At 37.2% G+C, this 18,320-nt stretch overlaps 1 protein-coding gene across 1 annotated transcript in view; it reads right to left on the bottom strand.

The window, feature by feature from the left end:
• The window catches only part of CFAP54 (cilia and flagella associated protein 54), a 144,703-nt gene that overhangs the window by 30,545 nt on the left and 95,838 nt on the right, over positions 1 to 18,320 (bottom strand). Inside the window, exons 41-51 of the mRNA XM_026066074.1 lie at positions 17,439 to 17,547; positions 16,275 to 16,427; positions 15,405 to 15,599; positions 14,405 to 14,492; positions 13,756 to 13,962; positions 12,363 to 12,429; positions 9,676 to 9,858; positions 7,375 to 7,461; positions 6,284 to 6,406; positions 1,691 to 1,744; positions 76 to 292 (exon numbers count right to left, since the gene is read on the bottom strand). Coding sequence (XP_025921859.1) covers positions 76 to 292; positions 1,691 to 1,744; positions 6,284 to 6,406; positions 7,375 to 7,461; positions 9,676 to 9,858; positions 12,363 to 12,429; positions 13,756 to 13,962; positions 14,405 to 14,492; positions 15,405 to 15,599; positions 16,275 to 16,427; positions 17,439 to 17,547 — 1,483 coding nt within the window. The remainder of the gene's footprint in view (positions 1 to 75; positions 293 to 1,690; positions 1,745 to 6,283; positions 6,407 to 7,374; positions 7,462 to 9,675; positions 9,859 to 12,362; positions 12,430 to 13,755; positions 13,963 to 14,404; positions 14,493 to 15,404; positions 15,600 to 16,274; positions 16,428 to 17,438; positions 17,548 to 18,320) is intronic.

The following is an 18,320-nucleotide window of genomic DNA, read 5'->3' as shown; positions in this document are numbered from 1 at the left end:
GCTGTTAAAAGTGAAAACCTACACTTGAAACAAGTTGCAAAATAAACTCGCTTTTTTGACATCCTTATAAATTACCTTTTGTATTTGATGCCATAATTCTTCTTGGCTTCTTCAAACTTTTGTTATCAATAGAATAGATGTATTTTTCCACTTTTTCAGGTATATTATTTATTGTGGCAGAAAGCGAAATGATGAAATGCATTTTGGCTAAGGTTAATTTATTCATAATTTGTTGGTTGCACAGCGGAACCATTGCTAAAGACAGACTCCAGTTAAATATGTCTTCTAGTACCTACAACAAAGTTGGAATTAGTTTGAAATGATATATTTTACATTATTGTTGTTCAAAGCATATTCTGCTTCCATTAATAATGTTGTTTATCAATATACAATAAACATGACACATATTAGTAATATGCCCTTAGTCATTATGGAGGAGCTTCTGTTTTCCTTTCCAAACTTAATTCACCCCCTAGTAGCATTTGCTAGAGCCTCAGTGATCAGTTTTCCAGTAGAAGATGCATCTATGATACTACAGCTATTCCTCTGCGTGGGTTTTAGTTTTTTGCATTGTCCATAGCACACTTTGAGCTAAGATGGTCACAAAAAGTAGGCAGGTAAATCGGTAATTCAGAAACCCCAATTCAAAACAAGCTCTGTTTCTACAATTGACCCTAACTAGGAAGATTAGCAAGGAGAAAAATTCTTCTATCACACCATTCTAGCATATTTCACAGAATCTTTTCATTAATTATTATTCCATTCCTCTTTTATCCTGAGTTTAATATTCTCACTTTATATTAATAAATTTAGAAGTAGAAAGTCTAAATCACTTTGTAAAATCATGCGTGTTCAAATCATAAGCTCAAATAAAACAACTTCAAAATAAGCCTGAAACAAGTGAAAACACCTATGTTAATGAATCAAAAGCTGTCAAAATAGAAATCTCACTTCTGTTTTCTAGTATCAGCTGTTGTAAGAGACAGACAAGCTTACTGTAAATGAAAGAGATGAGAGTGGAGAAAAAAAGTGGGGTTGTTTTCTATTTTATCAGTTTGTGTGTATGGTACAGCTTCTTATGCACATTCTACTAACATTTACCCCTACTGTCTCAATGGATCTCTCACAAAGCAAGAGGTAAAGACTGAAGATGGAAAACAAAAAAGAAGTAATTGATGAACATGCAATGAACTAAAATGTCAAATGGCTATTAATTAGCTGGTTTGCAGATTCCCCTCTTTTTTCAAAAATGGACTTCAGCCCCAGTTTGAATTAGGACAAACCTATGAAGACAGCCCTGACTGATAGAAGTAACAAGGCTAGATGTAGTTCTTGGTGTTTTAAGCATGACAGATAAACACCAGACCCTACATAGCATGATGAAACCTAAGTTTACTAACATGCTTTGCTCAGACAGCTCACATAATTGCACATATTAGCTTTCCCATCTGAAAAATGGTGATAATGGTACTTTCTTCTGCCTTGAGAGATAAGCCATAAAATTGAAAATCTATGAAATGGTAAAGTAAACACTGTTGAGGAGAATGTATGTTTTTTATTTACTCCTTTTTACCAATAACAAGTATATTTTCTGAACCAAATCTCTAACAGATGCCAGATAGATAAATACTTATGTCTAGCATTAAAACTTTAGCTCTTTCAGAAAGTTAGTCTTTTTTTTTTTTCTTACCTGTAAATTTGTAACAGCCAGGAGAGATTTTGAGGAGTCAAATTTCTGAAAGGCCTGTAAAAGGGACAAACCCAAAAATAAATAATGTGTTACAATATGAGCATAAAATGAAATGAGTTAACAGAGCAGTGGACAAGTGTAGTGCATTTCTGACTATATTTTGAGGGCTCTAAAAATACCAACAATTTCTTGGCCTCTGTGGCCTTTTCATTTCTGAACCCTTGCCCTAGACCCAGAACTAACCCTACACCTCCTGTGCCATTCACTGGGATGCTTCAATGTGAAGCAAGGGAGGAAAAAGGCAGAAGATGCAAGCCAACAAAAATCCTCATCCAAATTCTATGAGCTCTATAGACATCATCTATCACTTGCCTTCTGTGTTCTTTACATTTCTGAATCCCAAACTTTTAACTCCTGGCTCAACCTCCCCTTGAGGGCTCTAAAAACAACAGTTATTCCTTGGCTCATATGTGCTTCAATTTTCTGAACACTAACCGTAATTCCAACCCTTGCCCAAAAGCCCTTTATCTTTTCACCAGGAGACAGATTTGTGTACTGAGGGGAAGGAAAAGGCAGATGTAAAGATCATTGCCCTCATTCTAACTGAGAGCTCTACAAGCAGCTATCACCTAGCTTCTTTGGGCTTAACTTTTATTAGTCCTTACTCTGACTCCACTGCAGGCCTGGCCCTGAATCACCTCTGTCATTCCCAGGAAAATCGAGGCCTTCTCCTTACTTTAAGAACTGAACAAAAATCCAGTAAGCACTTAGCTTCTACATGCTTCACATCCTAACCTAAGCCCTAACACAGTACCTCCTCTGCTATTCACCCCAACACCCATCTGTTAACCCAGAGTCAGAAAAAAACAGGTGACAAAATCGAACACCAGACCTCAGCCTAACTCTGCAAGCTCTTCAGACAACAATAAACAAATTAAGGAAGGACTAAAACAGGTATTTTAACCCCATTAGCATGAGTAGGGATTAAACACATTCCTTAGTGTGACCATGAACAGAGCAGCTTTGCAGAATCACTTCCAGAGAGGGTGCTGATAACTATTTATGGCTTAACCTAGTGAGGATGTAATGTAGCTAGTGCTCTAAGGAAAAACACCAGATTTCAGCTTCATATCTTCCCATGCGGTTAATATGAAAGCGTCATTGGCAAGTTAAATAGATCAACCTTCTTGCTAAATATTTTTATTTTACCTTTTTTTAAGTTCATGTTTCATTTAAAACCTAGTAGCACTGCAGGTTATTCTGGGAGGAATGTTTGTCCATGCTTCTGTTGAACAACGAAGGGAAATCCATGCTGTTATCAAGAAGGGGTGGCCCTACATTTCCTACCGTTCTTCTATCACATGCTCAGTCCGGCTCCCTAGTGCTGGCACAAGTACTTTGTTGTGGGGTGAAACCTATCTAAAAGCACCGCCCAGATAAGTGAGACCTTGACTACATCTGTCCAGCTCTAACTCACTACCTGATTCTGGGATGTGCTGGGAAAACAAGGAAAGGACAGATAATTGTCATGGTGGAGGCCTTCCCAAAAGGCCTGGACTATGTCTGCCCTGCACTGATGATTTAGGTATGCACCCAGGAAAGAAACAAAGAAGCACAGGTGAACTGTTAACAGCTTTACGTCCTTGTAACACATTAGTGACCCAGGCAAGATCACTAATTGGCTTTAGATATGGAGAAAGTCAAAGAACTTAGCCAAGGGTGATGCGACAGTGTGCTCCTTTCCCCCTCCAATGTGCTCTCTCCCCCTCAACCTGACCTCCCTGTAAACAGCATGTGTGTGGGGGCTAATTGAGCATGCACCAACTAAGGCCCGTCTAGCATGCGAATATGACTATGAGTCAATCATCTCCCCCCCCCCCCATAAATAGGGGGCAGCCCAGAGCCCATTGAGCTCTCCTGCACGGCAGCGGGCTGCACTGCAGCACCTCCCCTTGAGCAGGGACGGCTCTTGAGGTTACTCTTTGAGGTTGAGAGGTTCCTTACCCGTGACAGATCCTCGGTAAGTGATTAATAGCATGCTGAACTTTTGCGAACTTCACGAAACTTTGCTGAGTTATATCTCTGATTAATTGTGCACATAATCCCTTAGACATAAACCGTTGACCAAGTATGGGACTAGGATTGGATCCAGCCACACCCAGGCTCCTCCACCGAGGAGTTTAGAAAGCAAGGGGGGTCCAGTCTGAACCTCGTGACTCAACGGGAGAGTCCCCTTCGCACACACTCCTTTAGACATGAACTGTTGACCAAGTCTGGGACTAAGATTGGATCCAGCCACACCTAGGCTCCTCTCAGAAGGAGTTTAGAAAGCAAGGGGGTCCTTTCTAGACCTCGTGACTCAGTGGGAGGGTCTCTGTTGCACACGCATCTAACCCTGTCCTTCATGCAGTAAATAACTGAGTGAACCTTGTCAATCAAACCTTGTTAAATCATTCTTATTTATGATTGAACTCTGTTAAGTCGCTATCTTACCGCAATAAACATAGCGCTGCTTCCCTCTTACGAGTGAAGTGCATCACTCCTTCCCGACAGGTGACATGACTGTGAGGGCACTGCGGGCACTGCCAGGCCTAACTAGCCCTGACCAGCCTCCTTGGGGCCTCCCCCCACCTCTACCCAGACCCAGGACCCCATTTCAGTCCAGCCCGGGGCAGTCAGTCCCTGTCCAGCAATGCCATAGCTGTGCCAGCCTCCAGCTCCACCACAGCCCTGCTTGTGCCTGGCCATGGACCCTCTTGATCCAGACCCGACCTGCAGACTGACCTCCTGGTTTGACTGCACACCTGTCTCATCATTATGGGCCTGCCTGGCCATCACTGGACTGTGTCTGACCCTGGTTACCCTCACCAGGCCTAATCCTGATTTGCTGATTTTCATTCCAAGCTTGACCTCAGACCTGCCTGATCCCAGACCTGCCAGATCACCACAGACTTGCCTGATGACCTGGACTCTTGGTTTAACCTGGCTACCAAGCCAGGGCCTGCCTTGCTTGCCTCGCTCAGGAATGGTGGGACAGGGCCCAGGCTAGGGACGCCCCTGCCCTGCCAGCCCTGGGATCCCCCTCAACACCCTGCTCCCCAGCCCTGAGGGAGCAGCCTGTCCTTGCTGTGCCCTCAGGGGCCAAGGCTATTGGCAGCTGATGCTGACTATCTAAGTTAGAAAGCAATAAACTGGGAAAACAACAGCCCTTGTGTGGAACACATCCACCAGCATCCCACACCATCCAGGAGGATGAGCCCGAGCTGGAAGCACTACGTGTAAAGGGCACACCACAGGCCAGGACTCGGACATGTCGAGCAGCCGGAGTGAGTGTCCAGCTCCCCCAGGTCCATGGTGCTGGTCCCAGCTGGACGGGGCTGTGATTGCTCTGTTCTGTACAGAGCCTGTGTGGCAGAACAGACATCGTTATCCTCCTGCTACACCCATTCTGCTTAGTAAAATCTAAAATTTATGTCACTGAGTGGTGCAGGTTCAGCTCTTTTGGCTATGTCACCCCTAAATTCCCCTGTGACACACACCTATGATCATAGAGTCAGTGGACTGGGGAACTGACCTGGCTGAAAACTCCCTATCCCCCCAAAAGGTTAGTATCAGTAAGTCAGTATAATTAAAACTAGAATCCCAAACCTTTGTACATTTGACAAAATTTTAAACAAGTAAACCATATAGTTGTCATTATTAAAAAAAATGCAAGGAGCACAGGGCCATATACAGTACGGAAACCTACATTTGTCTTCTGAAACTGATCACAACATCCTTCTTAAAGGAACCAACTTTTTCTGCTGTACAGTAGCAAAACCAAATACATACACACTTGGTAACAATATCTGGTCATGTATTAGGCTTTTTTTTCAAACATACAAAATATTATTTACTCTTCCACAATTATTCTAATCCCCAACTGACAAACAACAGGAGGATTCAGGGCATCAGACCTGAATACCAGAATATAATGCTATATATAAAAAACTACATAGACTAACATGTACTCCTTATCTGAGACTATGTAAAAGGATTATTGATTGCAATCTAAAATATTACAAAATCAAGTAATGCCAAAATTAATGTATACATTCTATGCATTATAATTATTTATATACATTGCATATAAATATATAAATATATATAAAGTATATAAACCATATAAAGCATATAAATATAATGTAAAATATATATACCTATAAATTAAGTGTATATATACTTTATAAGAAAGGGAGAAATCACTGAAGTCAGTGGGAATTTTGCATTCATTTAAAATGGGGTTAGGATTCTGTCAATACTTTCTATGTCTAAATATGAAATCACACATTTTTTTTCAATAGTCATATCTGTGTTATTCATTGTATAAAACAGCACCTATTTCATGAGGATTTTCAAAATTTATTTTTGTCTTTGCTGTTCAGTGAGAGAAATTCATCTCATTCAATATCTACTATTTAACCTTCCTATTAAAAGAGACAAGAAATTTAGGAATTTTTAACAATATGTAATGACTTTCAGACTTGGGATATTTGTAATTTCATGAAGAGAATCAAGTGCTATAGTTCAGTGCTACAGTTTTGCAGTCTTTACCTTCTTTTGCTCAATTGGCCTGTAGCCTGCAGGTATTTTCCATGGAATTCTTTCGCCACAATTAAGCAAAGACAGTTCATGAAAGGCCTCTGTAAAAAATCCTATATCTGTAAGTACTTTAATCTATGAAAAATAAGAGATGTTTTGATTTAATTTACTTTCAGTTATTCTTTTTGCTCAAAATAAAATGTATTAACAGATAATTGTCAAGTAGATTTGGCTATTGAAATAATATATTGATGGAGCATATTATTCAATGGAAAGAAATTATTATATTTTTTAACTAAATAAGTGAAATGTCAAAGGTGGGTCTTTCACCTTTAAGAACGGGGTGAGTAAACAGATATTGATAAAGGGCTGATCTTCAATTTTCACTCCAACCTCTAACCAAATGAATTAAGATTTTTTTCTTTGACAGAACAAGTTTTTGAAGAATGTGTGTTTTTTTCATCATTTTTTTAAGATTAGTCCTTTATCAATATCTGTTTACTCACCCAGTCTCCCTAATCCATATCAGCATTTCCTGAAAATATCTAAATCCTACAGTAATACTTCGACTCTCACTACAAGTTACAATCCTTTAAAAAATCACATGGGATTAAAAATGGTACCATCATGATACTGGTAACAAATAGGGAAGTGAATATTACGATACAAAAATTATTTGTATTCTGTACTTAAGAAAAGATTTAATAGACCAGTGGAACAAGAGAAAAAGTGTCAAGTAAAAAGTTTGGATCTAAGAGGGAAAATCTTATCATCACATTTTTAAAGAGAATGCTTGTTAAATGGAGAATAAAAATATATGATGGAGGTATTTAACAGTCTCTGCAAACATTAACAATAGAACTAAATAACCCATTACTAAAATCGAAACTATAAATAATAATTACATTTATGAAGTAGTCCTACTCTATATTCCATTGACCTAAGAAACACTGAGCAACCATTGAATTTTAAAGCGTTTCTTTTGCAGTTCATAGTAGGGATGTACATATGAATAAATATTAGATCAACTACGTTTAACAAAAAAGTGAAAGGCTTATTTCAAACACAATGTGCTATGTTAATCAGAAAGTTTCTTTGAATACCTTGAAGATTCTTCCTTCAATACATTTAGCTGGGTCCCGACAAATCTCAGAAATGAAATATTCGTACAATGTGAACAGTGGTAAGATCTGTAGGAAAATATTAGGTGATCTAGTCATAAATGCCATAATGTATATAACTACATGTATATTGCAATTATATGTCACAAGTATATAGATAATATAGTAGTACTGCTTTCACTGCCACAGGGCAGGATACCATCACTTCTTCTCTTATGTTCTAGAAGGATGAATATCTTACAATGTTCTTCAGCTGGCTAAAGCTAGCCCCTAATTCTTTAGTGCTATCTTATATATGATTCAGAAAACAGAATGTAAAGTTTCCCCCAAATTATCCTCTTGGTTCAAGTTTGTTTACCATCCTGCTGGTATGTATGTCTACTGGAAAGATGTTGATAGAAGGAATTTCTAAAAGTGTCTGCGTTTTCATGCCAAAGTTTTTTCAATAATAATAAAAGAATAATAGACTTGCATGATCTTTCTAAAATAAACTCAATAAAAACAAGTTTAGCAATTGTCTAGCAGAAATAATACCAATTGTAAAATGAACTGGATGCTGATGAGGATTACTAACATGTTTAGCTGCATTAATTTCAACGTGAGTGTTTTTGTAGGAGTAACTAAAAAAGAACATTTGAGAACTGAGTTTTAGTAAAGTATACCATACACTTTATTTACTATTACATTGATCACAGGGCTTCAGAAAAAGCAGATTCTTTCCTAACAGATGTATTTATTTATTGAAACTGAAAGAACTTCTAAAATGTAATTACTGTTCAGCTTCTACATTTTGCTTCATTTTAAAATGTTCCTCAGTTCGGAAAAAGAAACATCATTGTTACTTTCTTGTCAAATGTAGTTTTAGTTTTTCATAAAATAGCTTAATACTTCAGAATTTGGATTACAAATGTTTGAGGGGAATGTGTTAATTGTACTGATCCAGTTTCCAACCCAAATTTGAAGGGCTTCTAGAAAAAAGTAGTCTTTGAAGTCTTATTTTTAGTAAAACTTGAACCTTGATGTATTTGGATTTGACTTTAAGCATCAAATCAGCTTAGTGCCCACCATCCAAAACATTCCTACACACTGAACATCAGTGGAAATGGAGCTCTCGTCCTACTGAAACTGTAATTGCATTGACCAAGATCTATGACCTTTATCCATATCTTCTGCTGGTACAAGTGCAAAAAGCATCAAAAAATAAACATGGTATGTGAAGCTGGTAGTCAAATTAAGCATCCCAGCCTCCAGTTAACTGTTCACTCCTTGACTTCCCATAGTGAGGGCAATCAAACAAAGCTCAGTAACAAAGTGAACTCCAGTCGAGCAGGATGGAAAGAAGCCCCATCAGTAGATAAGACAGACAGACTGCCTGAAGTTTCAGAAGAAACTGAACCAGCAAATGGCTTGCTGACAAAAAAAAAGAGTAAAGCCTTGCCTCTTCTTTACTAATCACCCCTCCATCTCCACCCGCCAACCTTTTTCTCATTACCCTGCTGCCAGCCACATGATCCTGTCCCCCTTCTTGCCCTGACTGTGCCACTTGCAGGATCCTTCCATAAGCAGATTCAACTCATTAAGGAAGCAAGAAAACTACCCAGTTTTTCCGTTGAGGAGTTTTATGTCAAGCAGGGAGTTGATTCAGTTTATGGGAGTATCCAATAGCCACCAGATCTGGTGTAAGAAAACCTGTTGGAGCATGCAGGCCCAAACAGGATGATAGGTAGAACTGCTCCTTTTCAGTACTAGTGAGGTAGTATCTATGTATTCCAGTGTACAGCACTGCACCTTTGGAGGAAGTTGGATTAAACTGGAAGTGGTCTGTCATTAAGTGGAAGAAATGGTTACATGGTCAAGATAAGAAGGAAGCCGTAAAAAGAGTCCATACAGAGGAAGAAGTGATAATGAGAAGGAGAGGTGTGTGTGGGGGGGGGTTGTATTTATTGAATGTGAAAGGAAAATTATTGAAAACATTCTGGACATATTGCATTTAAAGTAATTCTGAGTACAGTATATTTGAAACTGTATATAGTAGGGAATTTCCTCCAAAATGCCTAGGAAAGCCAAGTGGACTGTGCATTGTCATCTTCCTGAATAAGTAAGTACCCTATATGTTTTAAAAATTTTAGGTATCAAGCTGTGCCTTTTCTCTCCCTCAGTGCTGCAAAACCTAACCATACAAGTATTTTACCAGAGCTTATATTGTTTCATAAGTATATTCAACATAAAAAGTAAAACTTGATGTCTTATAATTCATTTCCAGTTTTTAAAAATTATACTTACTATTAAACTTTGTTTTGCACAATGTAGTTCAAACATAAGGAAATTCAGGCTTGCAATTACAGTAGAGATATCAGCTCTGTAGCGATCAGAGAACAAGTCAATGCCAGGAATAAGCATATTTATTTCATATTGTGCATAGTCACAGTCAGACGTGGGATGTGGAAGAGAAGCTCTTAACAGGGCCTGAAAGTGATAATAATGAACTGTTTATAAAAAGAAATATACGCATTAGTGAAATACCAAAAAAAATTCAACCTCTGAGACTCATAAATGATTTCATAAATGAAATTCAGTCAGTGTCCAAGTACCCTGCTCTTTCCAGACAAAAACATGAAAAATCTTTTAAAAAAAGGATTACTGCTTTATGTGTGAACTTGATGTAAAAAGAGAACAGACTATAAGTAGTCTAAGGCAAGTATTTCACGGCATGGTCAAAAGAGAAAAACTGATCTAGGTGAAGAAAAATAATCATGAAAGATTCCTCAGTAAGTACTCCGAAGGTAATGCGAAATCTTGCAAAGGGGCCAGTGGTTCTTCTCTCCAATTTCAAGTCAAAGCCCAAATAAAGCTCTGGAAGCACTGAAAAAAGCCTAGTAAGTTAACAGGGAATTCCTGGGACAAGCCTCTGATCAGCAGACAGAAAGAACTCAATAATCTGTTCAAAGACCTCCAGGGTCGAGGAAAATGAAGAGGAAAAATCTGTTGAGATAATTTTGGGGAAGTATTCAAAACCTCTTTTTACCAGTCTGAGGATGTCTCATGGAAAATGTCTTCCATCAGAAGAAAAAGAAATTTTTTTACAAGCTAAGAAAGCTAGTTTGATTTTCAGTCTTAGGTACTTGCTCAGTCACTACCTCAGATGTTGCTTCTGGGAAAGACCCTGAAGCTTTACAGACAGTAAAAGGCTAGTTCTGGTGTCCATCAGAGACCAGAACACTTCAGCCATTTCCTTAACGCCCTGAGGTCACTGAGATTTCTGTTATTAACATCAGAAATAACATTTCATCTCTTCAGATAAAAAACACTATTGCAAGAGAGGCCTACATTCTGCCTGCTACTTTCTCTACACCTTTACAAAAATATTTAAATAACCTCTGTGACTAATTTTTAGTCAAGAGAGAAATGGCTGTCAGACCAGGCCAAAACCTTGATTCTGTGTGTTCTGGTCAGTGAGGAAAGAATAAAAAGAAAAACGGAGGACAGAGCTCTGCGCGTCACCCTGCCTGCCTGTCAGCCAGCCCCTCCACTCCCCAGACCAAGCCACTGAACAGTTAACAGAAAAAGGTAGACTGTACATGCAGAGTATGTTACCTACTAAAACTGATGTAACTTAAAAGAGTTTAAAGGGAATAACTTAAAATGGGAGGAACATTAACACTGTTTCTGATGTTAGATATTCCTTCCTAAAGGGGTTTATCTTGTCATAATTAGCAATGATATGCTGGAGAATATCCATTTACGTACTCAGATCTGAGATATTAACCAGCCTAAAGCCTATACCAGAGGAGGACTTTAAATTAGGTTATAAAAGAGCTTTACAAATAGAGGAACAAATTATGGGCATGAACTTGGCAAGGTGCCTTGAGAATAAATGATAATATTTTTCAAGACTCTCACCCAGCAAGCTGCTCCTATCCCAATTAATATCAGATCCACTTCAGTCAGTGGTCGAATTAATTATTTCTACCATTATTCAAGAAAAACAAATGATTGCCGCTATTTCTGTCACAAGGAGGAATCAAAATTGTTCAACTTTGTAGCACCAGCAATCACCGTGCTCACAGCTAGTCAAAATTCGTGGTTACCCGTTTCTCCAACTTGTTCTCTCTTTGCTGAGATGAACAAGAACTTAAATACGCTGGCACGCAGCTCACACCATCGCAACCGTGGCTGCCACAGGCACGAGGAAGGGGCTTGGTTTGCGTCGGAAGAAGCCAGCTAACTTCCTGATGCTGCACTGGGATGAGCTAGCTCTGATCCCGGTGGAGTCTGACGGACCGAATAACTGCAGTTCTTTTTCCAGTATCACTTTAGTTAGTGATGGCTTAAAGTTTCTTTTTAAAAGCAAAATGAACCCCTTTTTTTTTCCTCCACAGTTTGTTCCTGAAAGTTTGCAAACTTAATTTTAATGATCTTATTTTCTTTGTAAATGAAATTCTGAATTGTTTTGACTGTCTTCTATTTTCAGAAGAAACTTCTTATGGAGTTGAGATTTTAGTATTATAAACCAATATTTTTCAGAGCTAGAAAAAATTCAGAAATAACTTTTCTGTTCTCCTGGTTGAAAACATATGACAATCTGTGAATACTCCGTTCAGATTAATGACAGAAAGCACCCTGCTATTGTTGGTGCTGTCCAGCTCTTCCTGAAAGAACACTTCAAGGGAAGAAAAATGTATTTAATTGCCAAATTTTTTAGCCATCTTCACTTTTTAGTATTTCATTATTTTCCTGAAAGAAAACTCGCCTCCTATTGAAGTGATAATTTTCAGGCTATAATACAGGAATAATGTTAAAAAACAGAGAATAAATACAATCTAATGTGCATAAATTGTCAGCTCCCTCTGATCTGCAGTCCTCCTTTATAATCAAAGTAAAAAGAAATATTTTAACAGAGGGCTATTGAGACTTAAATCTTAAAAGCATCCTGTCAACTTCATGAATTCCTACTGAAATTGTATTCTTACCTTAAAGAGTATAGCAGAAAAATAGCAGCATTTAGTTCTTAATCTCATCTTTGATGTTATGATATACCTGAAGTGCAACAAACAGTAAGAAATGTGAATGTGTCCATCAATTGAAATTATTTAAACTCTTATTCTATCTAGCATAATAATGATACTAACTAGATGTTTTCTATATTTGAAAATAGTTGTCTGTTCTATAGAAAGCCTTTGGAAGGAAAGGATCATTTGACCAAAAGTACATCTAGACAAAGATAGTTGTCCAAATTCCTTTTATAGTCAAGGGAGAGAAACAGGCAATTTAAGAGCAAAATTCATCTCATCCAAAACTGGAAAGATTAAACAGGTCATGCAAGTCATACTCTTTCTGTAAAGGAAACCTAAGCTAACTAGAGATGTGGACTTTCACATAGCTAGGTGTCTAGCTAGATGAAATGAATCCCACCTAGTACCTCACCAGAGCTTTAAACCATCATGGTAATGGGCAACTCCTCTGAGCTACAATATTAGAAATGCCCTTTAATCTGCATTTCACCATAAGAGACTTAATTCCTCTAGAAAGAGCAACTCAAGGGAAAGGAGTCTAAAGGTCCAGATCAGATCTGAGTAGAAAAGATCCGCATGAGGGTGAAGCTGAGAGGATAACTCCCTCCAGATCCCTACCAGCAATTGGGATGGACATGTTAGAAGTAAAGGCAAAGCACACAGCACAGCAAACCTGTAAAAGCAGTTTCTTCTTCTTCTTCTCAGCTAAGATAGTTTGCTCAGATGAAACTCTGCCCTTTCATGGGTACTACTAATGTCATTTAGAGCTGGCTTGGATATTCCTAAATTTTATATTTTGTACATTTTATGTACTGTAAACAGTAATAACTCAGAATCACATCCATAGTGTTTCACCAGCAGGCAAGCAGTACTGGACTGTAATATTTATTGATGGTAGAGTTTCATAGAGTAATTCAAATTTCATTTAGTTGTAACTCACCAGAAAATGAGTACTTGAGGTAGGAAATCTGCCCTCAAGATACATTAATATTTAATATGCACAATGATTTGGAAGATGTGATATTTCACCAGAAAAATCAATATGACCATAAAATGTCTGTGCTTACAAATTTTGATAATTTTGTTTTATTTAAGGATCTCTCAATGGCTGCAATTAGGATCAAAGATGAGCACTCAAGAAAAGAGAACAAACAATATTCTCCAAAAGAGCAGCTTTCCTCCTGAAAGGAAGAGTCTTTTGGATGAGTCTTTTTTATAACAATTCTTTAGTGTTTTTAAATTAAGTTCAAGATGTCTAATGTCCTGGATGGCCAGTTCTTTTAAAATATAAAATATATAAATATATTATGCATGCACATGCACACACACACACATATATATAAATACTTACTGGGCTATCTTAGCTACTAAAACTGCTGCATGTAAACATCCCCAAATTCCAGCCTGAGAAAGAAATTTCTGACTCATATCAGTAGATCTTCCAACTGCAAGGCAGTCTGTAGCCTTTTTTGAAATACCTAATTCCTGCCAGTTGTTAAGAGCATCAGCAATGTTGAGTGTTTCATCGAGGGCCTGACACCAATATTTAAAAGCAGCTCTGTAACACATAAAAACATACTCATCACATTGCTGACATTTTCCAAAGTGGAAGATAAGGCTGGCTTTATTTTACCTTTATTGCTTGAGTTACAACTAATTCTGATTAGGTCAAAACTGAAATATAGTTTCTACAAGATTAAAAGACTCCATTTCTGGTCAATACAATCATGGCAACTTTTATCAAGACTAAATTGTCAAATGATAAATATTACTTCCTAAAACCGCATAGAGATGCTTAATGTTACAATGAGCTATCAGAGAAAAATAAACCATTTCTAGAAAATGCCTCTGAAAATACAGCTAATACTGAGACAGATGAAAGAAGTTATATGAATCTGAAGACAGCACATGAACTTACAAGAGAGTTTAAGTCTATATGAATATCAAATAAAAAAATTAAACCATGTTCTTTTTTTTTTTTTAATCCAGTAACTATGTACCTTTTGTTTCCAGCATAGAAGTGAAGATTTCCAAGTTCATGTAGAGCTTGAACCTTGAGGTCTCTCTGGTTGTTTATTTCAAGGATTCCTGTTATTTATTTTTTAACCAATTAGAAAAAATATTGTCATGTTATTAAATCAATTGCCGAATCTTAAACAAATTCTGCATGAGAAGTTGATGTGCGTTCATATATAATTCAATGTATAAGATTTTGAAAGATTTTTTGAAAGATTCGGAAGATGCATATTTTGACCTTTGAATGTACAAGTTCCTATCCCATTTTCCCTAGCTCTAAAAATAAAAGAGCAGAATGTATTCATTGATCTTAAACTGTTGCATTTTTGTTTTCTCAAACTTCTCAAATTTCTTCCTCATCAAGAGAGAAACTGGGAAGCACGCCATTGACCAGGGCCCTGCTAAAGAACATTGCCTACATACAGCACAGTATCATTGTCTCTGGCTCATTTCTGGATCCCTTACTTCAAATAAAACTGCTTAAAACATCTGTTGACTTGCTGTTCTTGGTCTGCTTTGTCACAGAGCAAAAAAGGTAGCAGCACTGAACTGTAAATATGTGAGTAAAGCCATACTAGAATGGAAGATGGAAACCAAACAACTAGGTCTCATATTCAAATGCACAGAATCTGAAAGCTCTGTTTCCGGGGGGGAGGGGGGAATACTATCATGGAATTAAAATGACTCTGTTAAACATAAGAGCAGATTTTTAATTTGGGATTAATTACTATAACTCCACAGAAGAAATGCTTTTTCATAAGAGGAGATGACTGCAGAGGACATGAACAAACTAGTGGTTTGTTTAGGATCTAATGCAGACTTTTTTTCTGAATTAACAGGAAGAAAGTTATGTATTTCTGGAGACCACCAATCAGAGAGTTAAAACTGTGTGACAGAGGAAAATAAGACCAGAGTGAACAGATACGAACACAGGCAGAATGATGTTAAATGTTAGCTGGAAACAGAAATTTATAAATATTTTACCAATTGTTTTTTCATAGGAAGAAATAACAACTGAAAGCTGTGACTGTGGTATTGGTTTACTCTCAACCATACTGGAGAAATTAAATTTTTCTTGAGAAAGGTCACATGGCGTTGGCAGAAATATCAGCTCAGCTCCCACACTAAATTCCAGCCTTCTGTTTGAAGAGATCTGACTGATTGTTCTTCCAACATTTTCTAGATCAGAAAAGCAATTTATATGCTCAGTTTAGAACAACATTGTTTTGTTTCCCGCACCACAAATATTCCCTCACCGTATTATTTAAAAAAATAAAATGCAAATATATGATTTGTATGTGTTCCACTTTAATCTGTTTTTCTATGTTACGATTCTGTCTGCATGTCTCCTTTTAATTGGAGTCATTGGTCAAAACTCATAGGTCAGCTCAGCCAAATAAAAATATGTGCTCAGTTAGAGAATATGAAATTAGCAAGAGCTGCCAGTCAGTCCTGTGACTGAGGTTTGGCTGCAGAGAGAGATGACAAGTTATTAGGCACCAGAATACCCAACATGGAAAAAATACTTTCAAGTCATACAATTGTACAGAAAAAAAACCCTGTCATCCAACCATGAGATCACAGGAAATCAGGCTTACAGACTGTGCTTACAGAACTTCATATATTACTTTATACTATGAAAATAGAAAGAAACACTAGACATAAACAATCTGATATTAGCAGTACCAGGTTATATTTTGGCTCAATTAGAATTCAAATATTTTCTATGCTTTTTTCTAATTCTCAATAACAACTAAAACTTGATTAAAAAAAACTGTTCTTTTCACTGTTTCCTATTTTAACTGCATATACACTTTATTGTTAAGTGAGAAACACCTGAGTGAATAAACTCACCTTGCGTGTGTGCAAGAAATAATGAAAGTAGTTTTCTGCTGTGTCTCAGTGCTCTGCTGTGATATTTAGCTTTTTCTAGAGTTTCTCTAAAACATTTCAGTGTGTCATTCACATCAAGAGGTACATACACTAGGGCTTTTGCTTGACTGCAATCTAAAAGGAATTAATTATGGAGAAAAAATTTTCATTATACAAACATACTTCTTAGCAAAACATCCTGTAAAACACATATTGGAACAATTCCTGAGCCTCCAAACTGAAATATATTGATATGATTCATTTACCACCTTTGTTTCCTATAAGATTGTAAATTAAAGCAAAACTATTATACAATGAAGAATAGCACTTCTGAGCATTTATATCTTTTCCAGTGACTCCTAGAGACTCTGAATCCCATTTGCCCTGGGCATGCACCAGCTCAGCTCTCTGCTCTCATTCTGGTGTCTGGAGTCTGGGAACAAATCTTTTACTGCAACTGCTGATCGCAGTTACTACAATTCCTGGAGTTTCTACGTACCAAAGCTGTGAGCTGGCAGGCTCTCTCTTCTGAACACATAATGTTATCTATTCTCACATATAGTATTATCTGTTGTTTAATGACCTTCCTCAGCTGAATTCCACACAAAGCTTTGTGTGTAATGCTTTGATGTCTTTGTGATACGAGAAACTATGTTTTACAAACTTTCATTAATGACTAAAATACTTTAATCCTGACTGGAAAGAAAAGTGTCTGTGGGTAAAAGAGGTGTTCTGCCACCTTTTACTTCACTTGGGTTTTTCTATTGACTCTATAAATGACAGTGCAGCTTCGCAATAACTTCTGAATATTTTTGTGGGTATTCAACAATGCCCACAGAAAGCCACCAAACGTATACATCATGCTGTAGGTCATGAGGCAGCTGGATGACAACTGCTTTTCTCTGCTCTCAGATCCAGTGTGAATCTATTTGGAAAGGTCTTCAGAACATTACTATCCATCCAAAATATCAAGGCCTCTTCAGAATAATAATTTGGAAAGAGAACTGAACTTATAAAAAGAAACAGATTATAGCAACAGTGGAAGGCTTACGATAGGAAGGAAAGCAAAAAAATAAAATACCCACTATGAAGCAAAAGAAAGCTTTTTGAAGAAAAAGAACTCACTATATTGAAATGTGCTCTGACCTGTATAATTATTTTTCATGTCAGGAGAGGAAATGCATCCGGGAGAGATCAGTTCACTAGGTGAACAGGCAACAGGCAGCTGATTCGCTATGTAGTTTCTGCAGCTCATCTGAAAAGGAAGGTTTTTTTCATGATGATTGAACGATATTCAGAAAAATTGAAATGTTTGGTGCCTAAATATCTAAAGACACAGTCATGCCAAAATAAGAGAGGTTTAATTTTCAAAGATGCCAATAACCCCTAATGAGCAGCCAACTCAGTAAGAGGTGAGATATTCAAAATACCTACATATTGGATCTATCATATAAATGTTTGGATGTGAAATAATATGTCTTTCTTACTTTTCAGATCAAAGTTGGAAAATACAAGTTCAAGGCTATTAATGAATTAAATTTGTATCTCATTTATTATTTGCTAGACTCATGAGCCACTCATTGATGTGCAACAAATACTCCACCTTTCTGTGTCTCAGAAAACAAAGCATTTTGTTTTGTTAGAATAAATAAGTACGCTAGTAACAGCATGCTGAGTTACAACATAAAAATATATTATTTTAACAATCTAAATCCTCTGATGATATAATTCAGAATTGATCCATCAACTTCAGTGAAGCTATAGCATTCACCTATGCTGAGTATCTGGACAAATGTATGCTTGCAAAGAATCTGTAAGTATAAGCATGCCTAAAGAGTACACTGCCTATAAAGCACAAGGTAGTGCTGTATAGTAACACCCAAAATAACTCCAAGCAAATAAAAGAATCAGCCAACCCTGTCAGAGAGGCAAACTTCCTGACAAATACATCCAGCCTCTCAACAGGGCTAAGTTAGTATGGCTAGTTATTCATGCAAATGGAGCTACATCGTTTCAGAAGCAACATAT

This window comes from Apteryx rowi, unplaced genomic scaffold (assembly GCF_003343035.1).
Source record: "Apteryx rowi isolate R43461 unplaced genomic scaffold, aptRow1 scaffold_237, whole genome shotgun sequence".
NCBI classification, from domain to species: domain Eukaryota; kingdom Metazoa; phylum Chordata; class Aves; order Apterygiformes; family Apterygidae; genus Apteryx; species Apteryx rowi.
The sequence above is the reverse complement of the archived record's forward strand: the minus strand, read 5'-3'. Positions and strand labels throughout refer to the sequence as shown.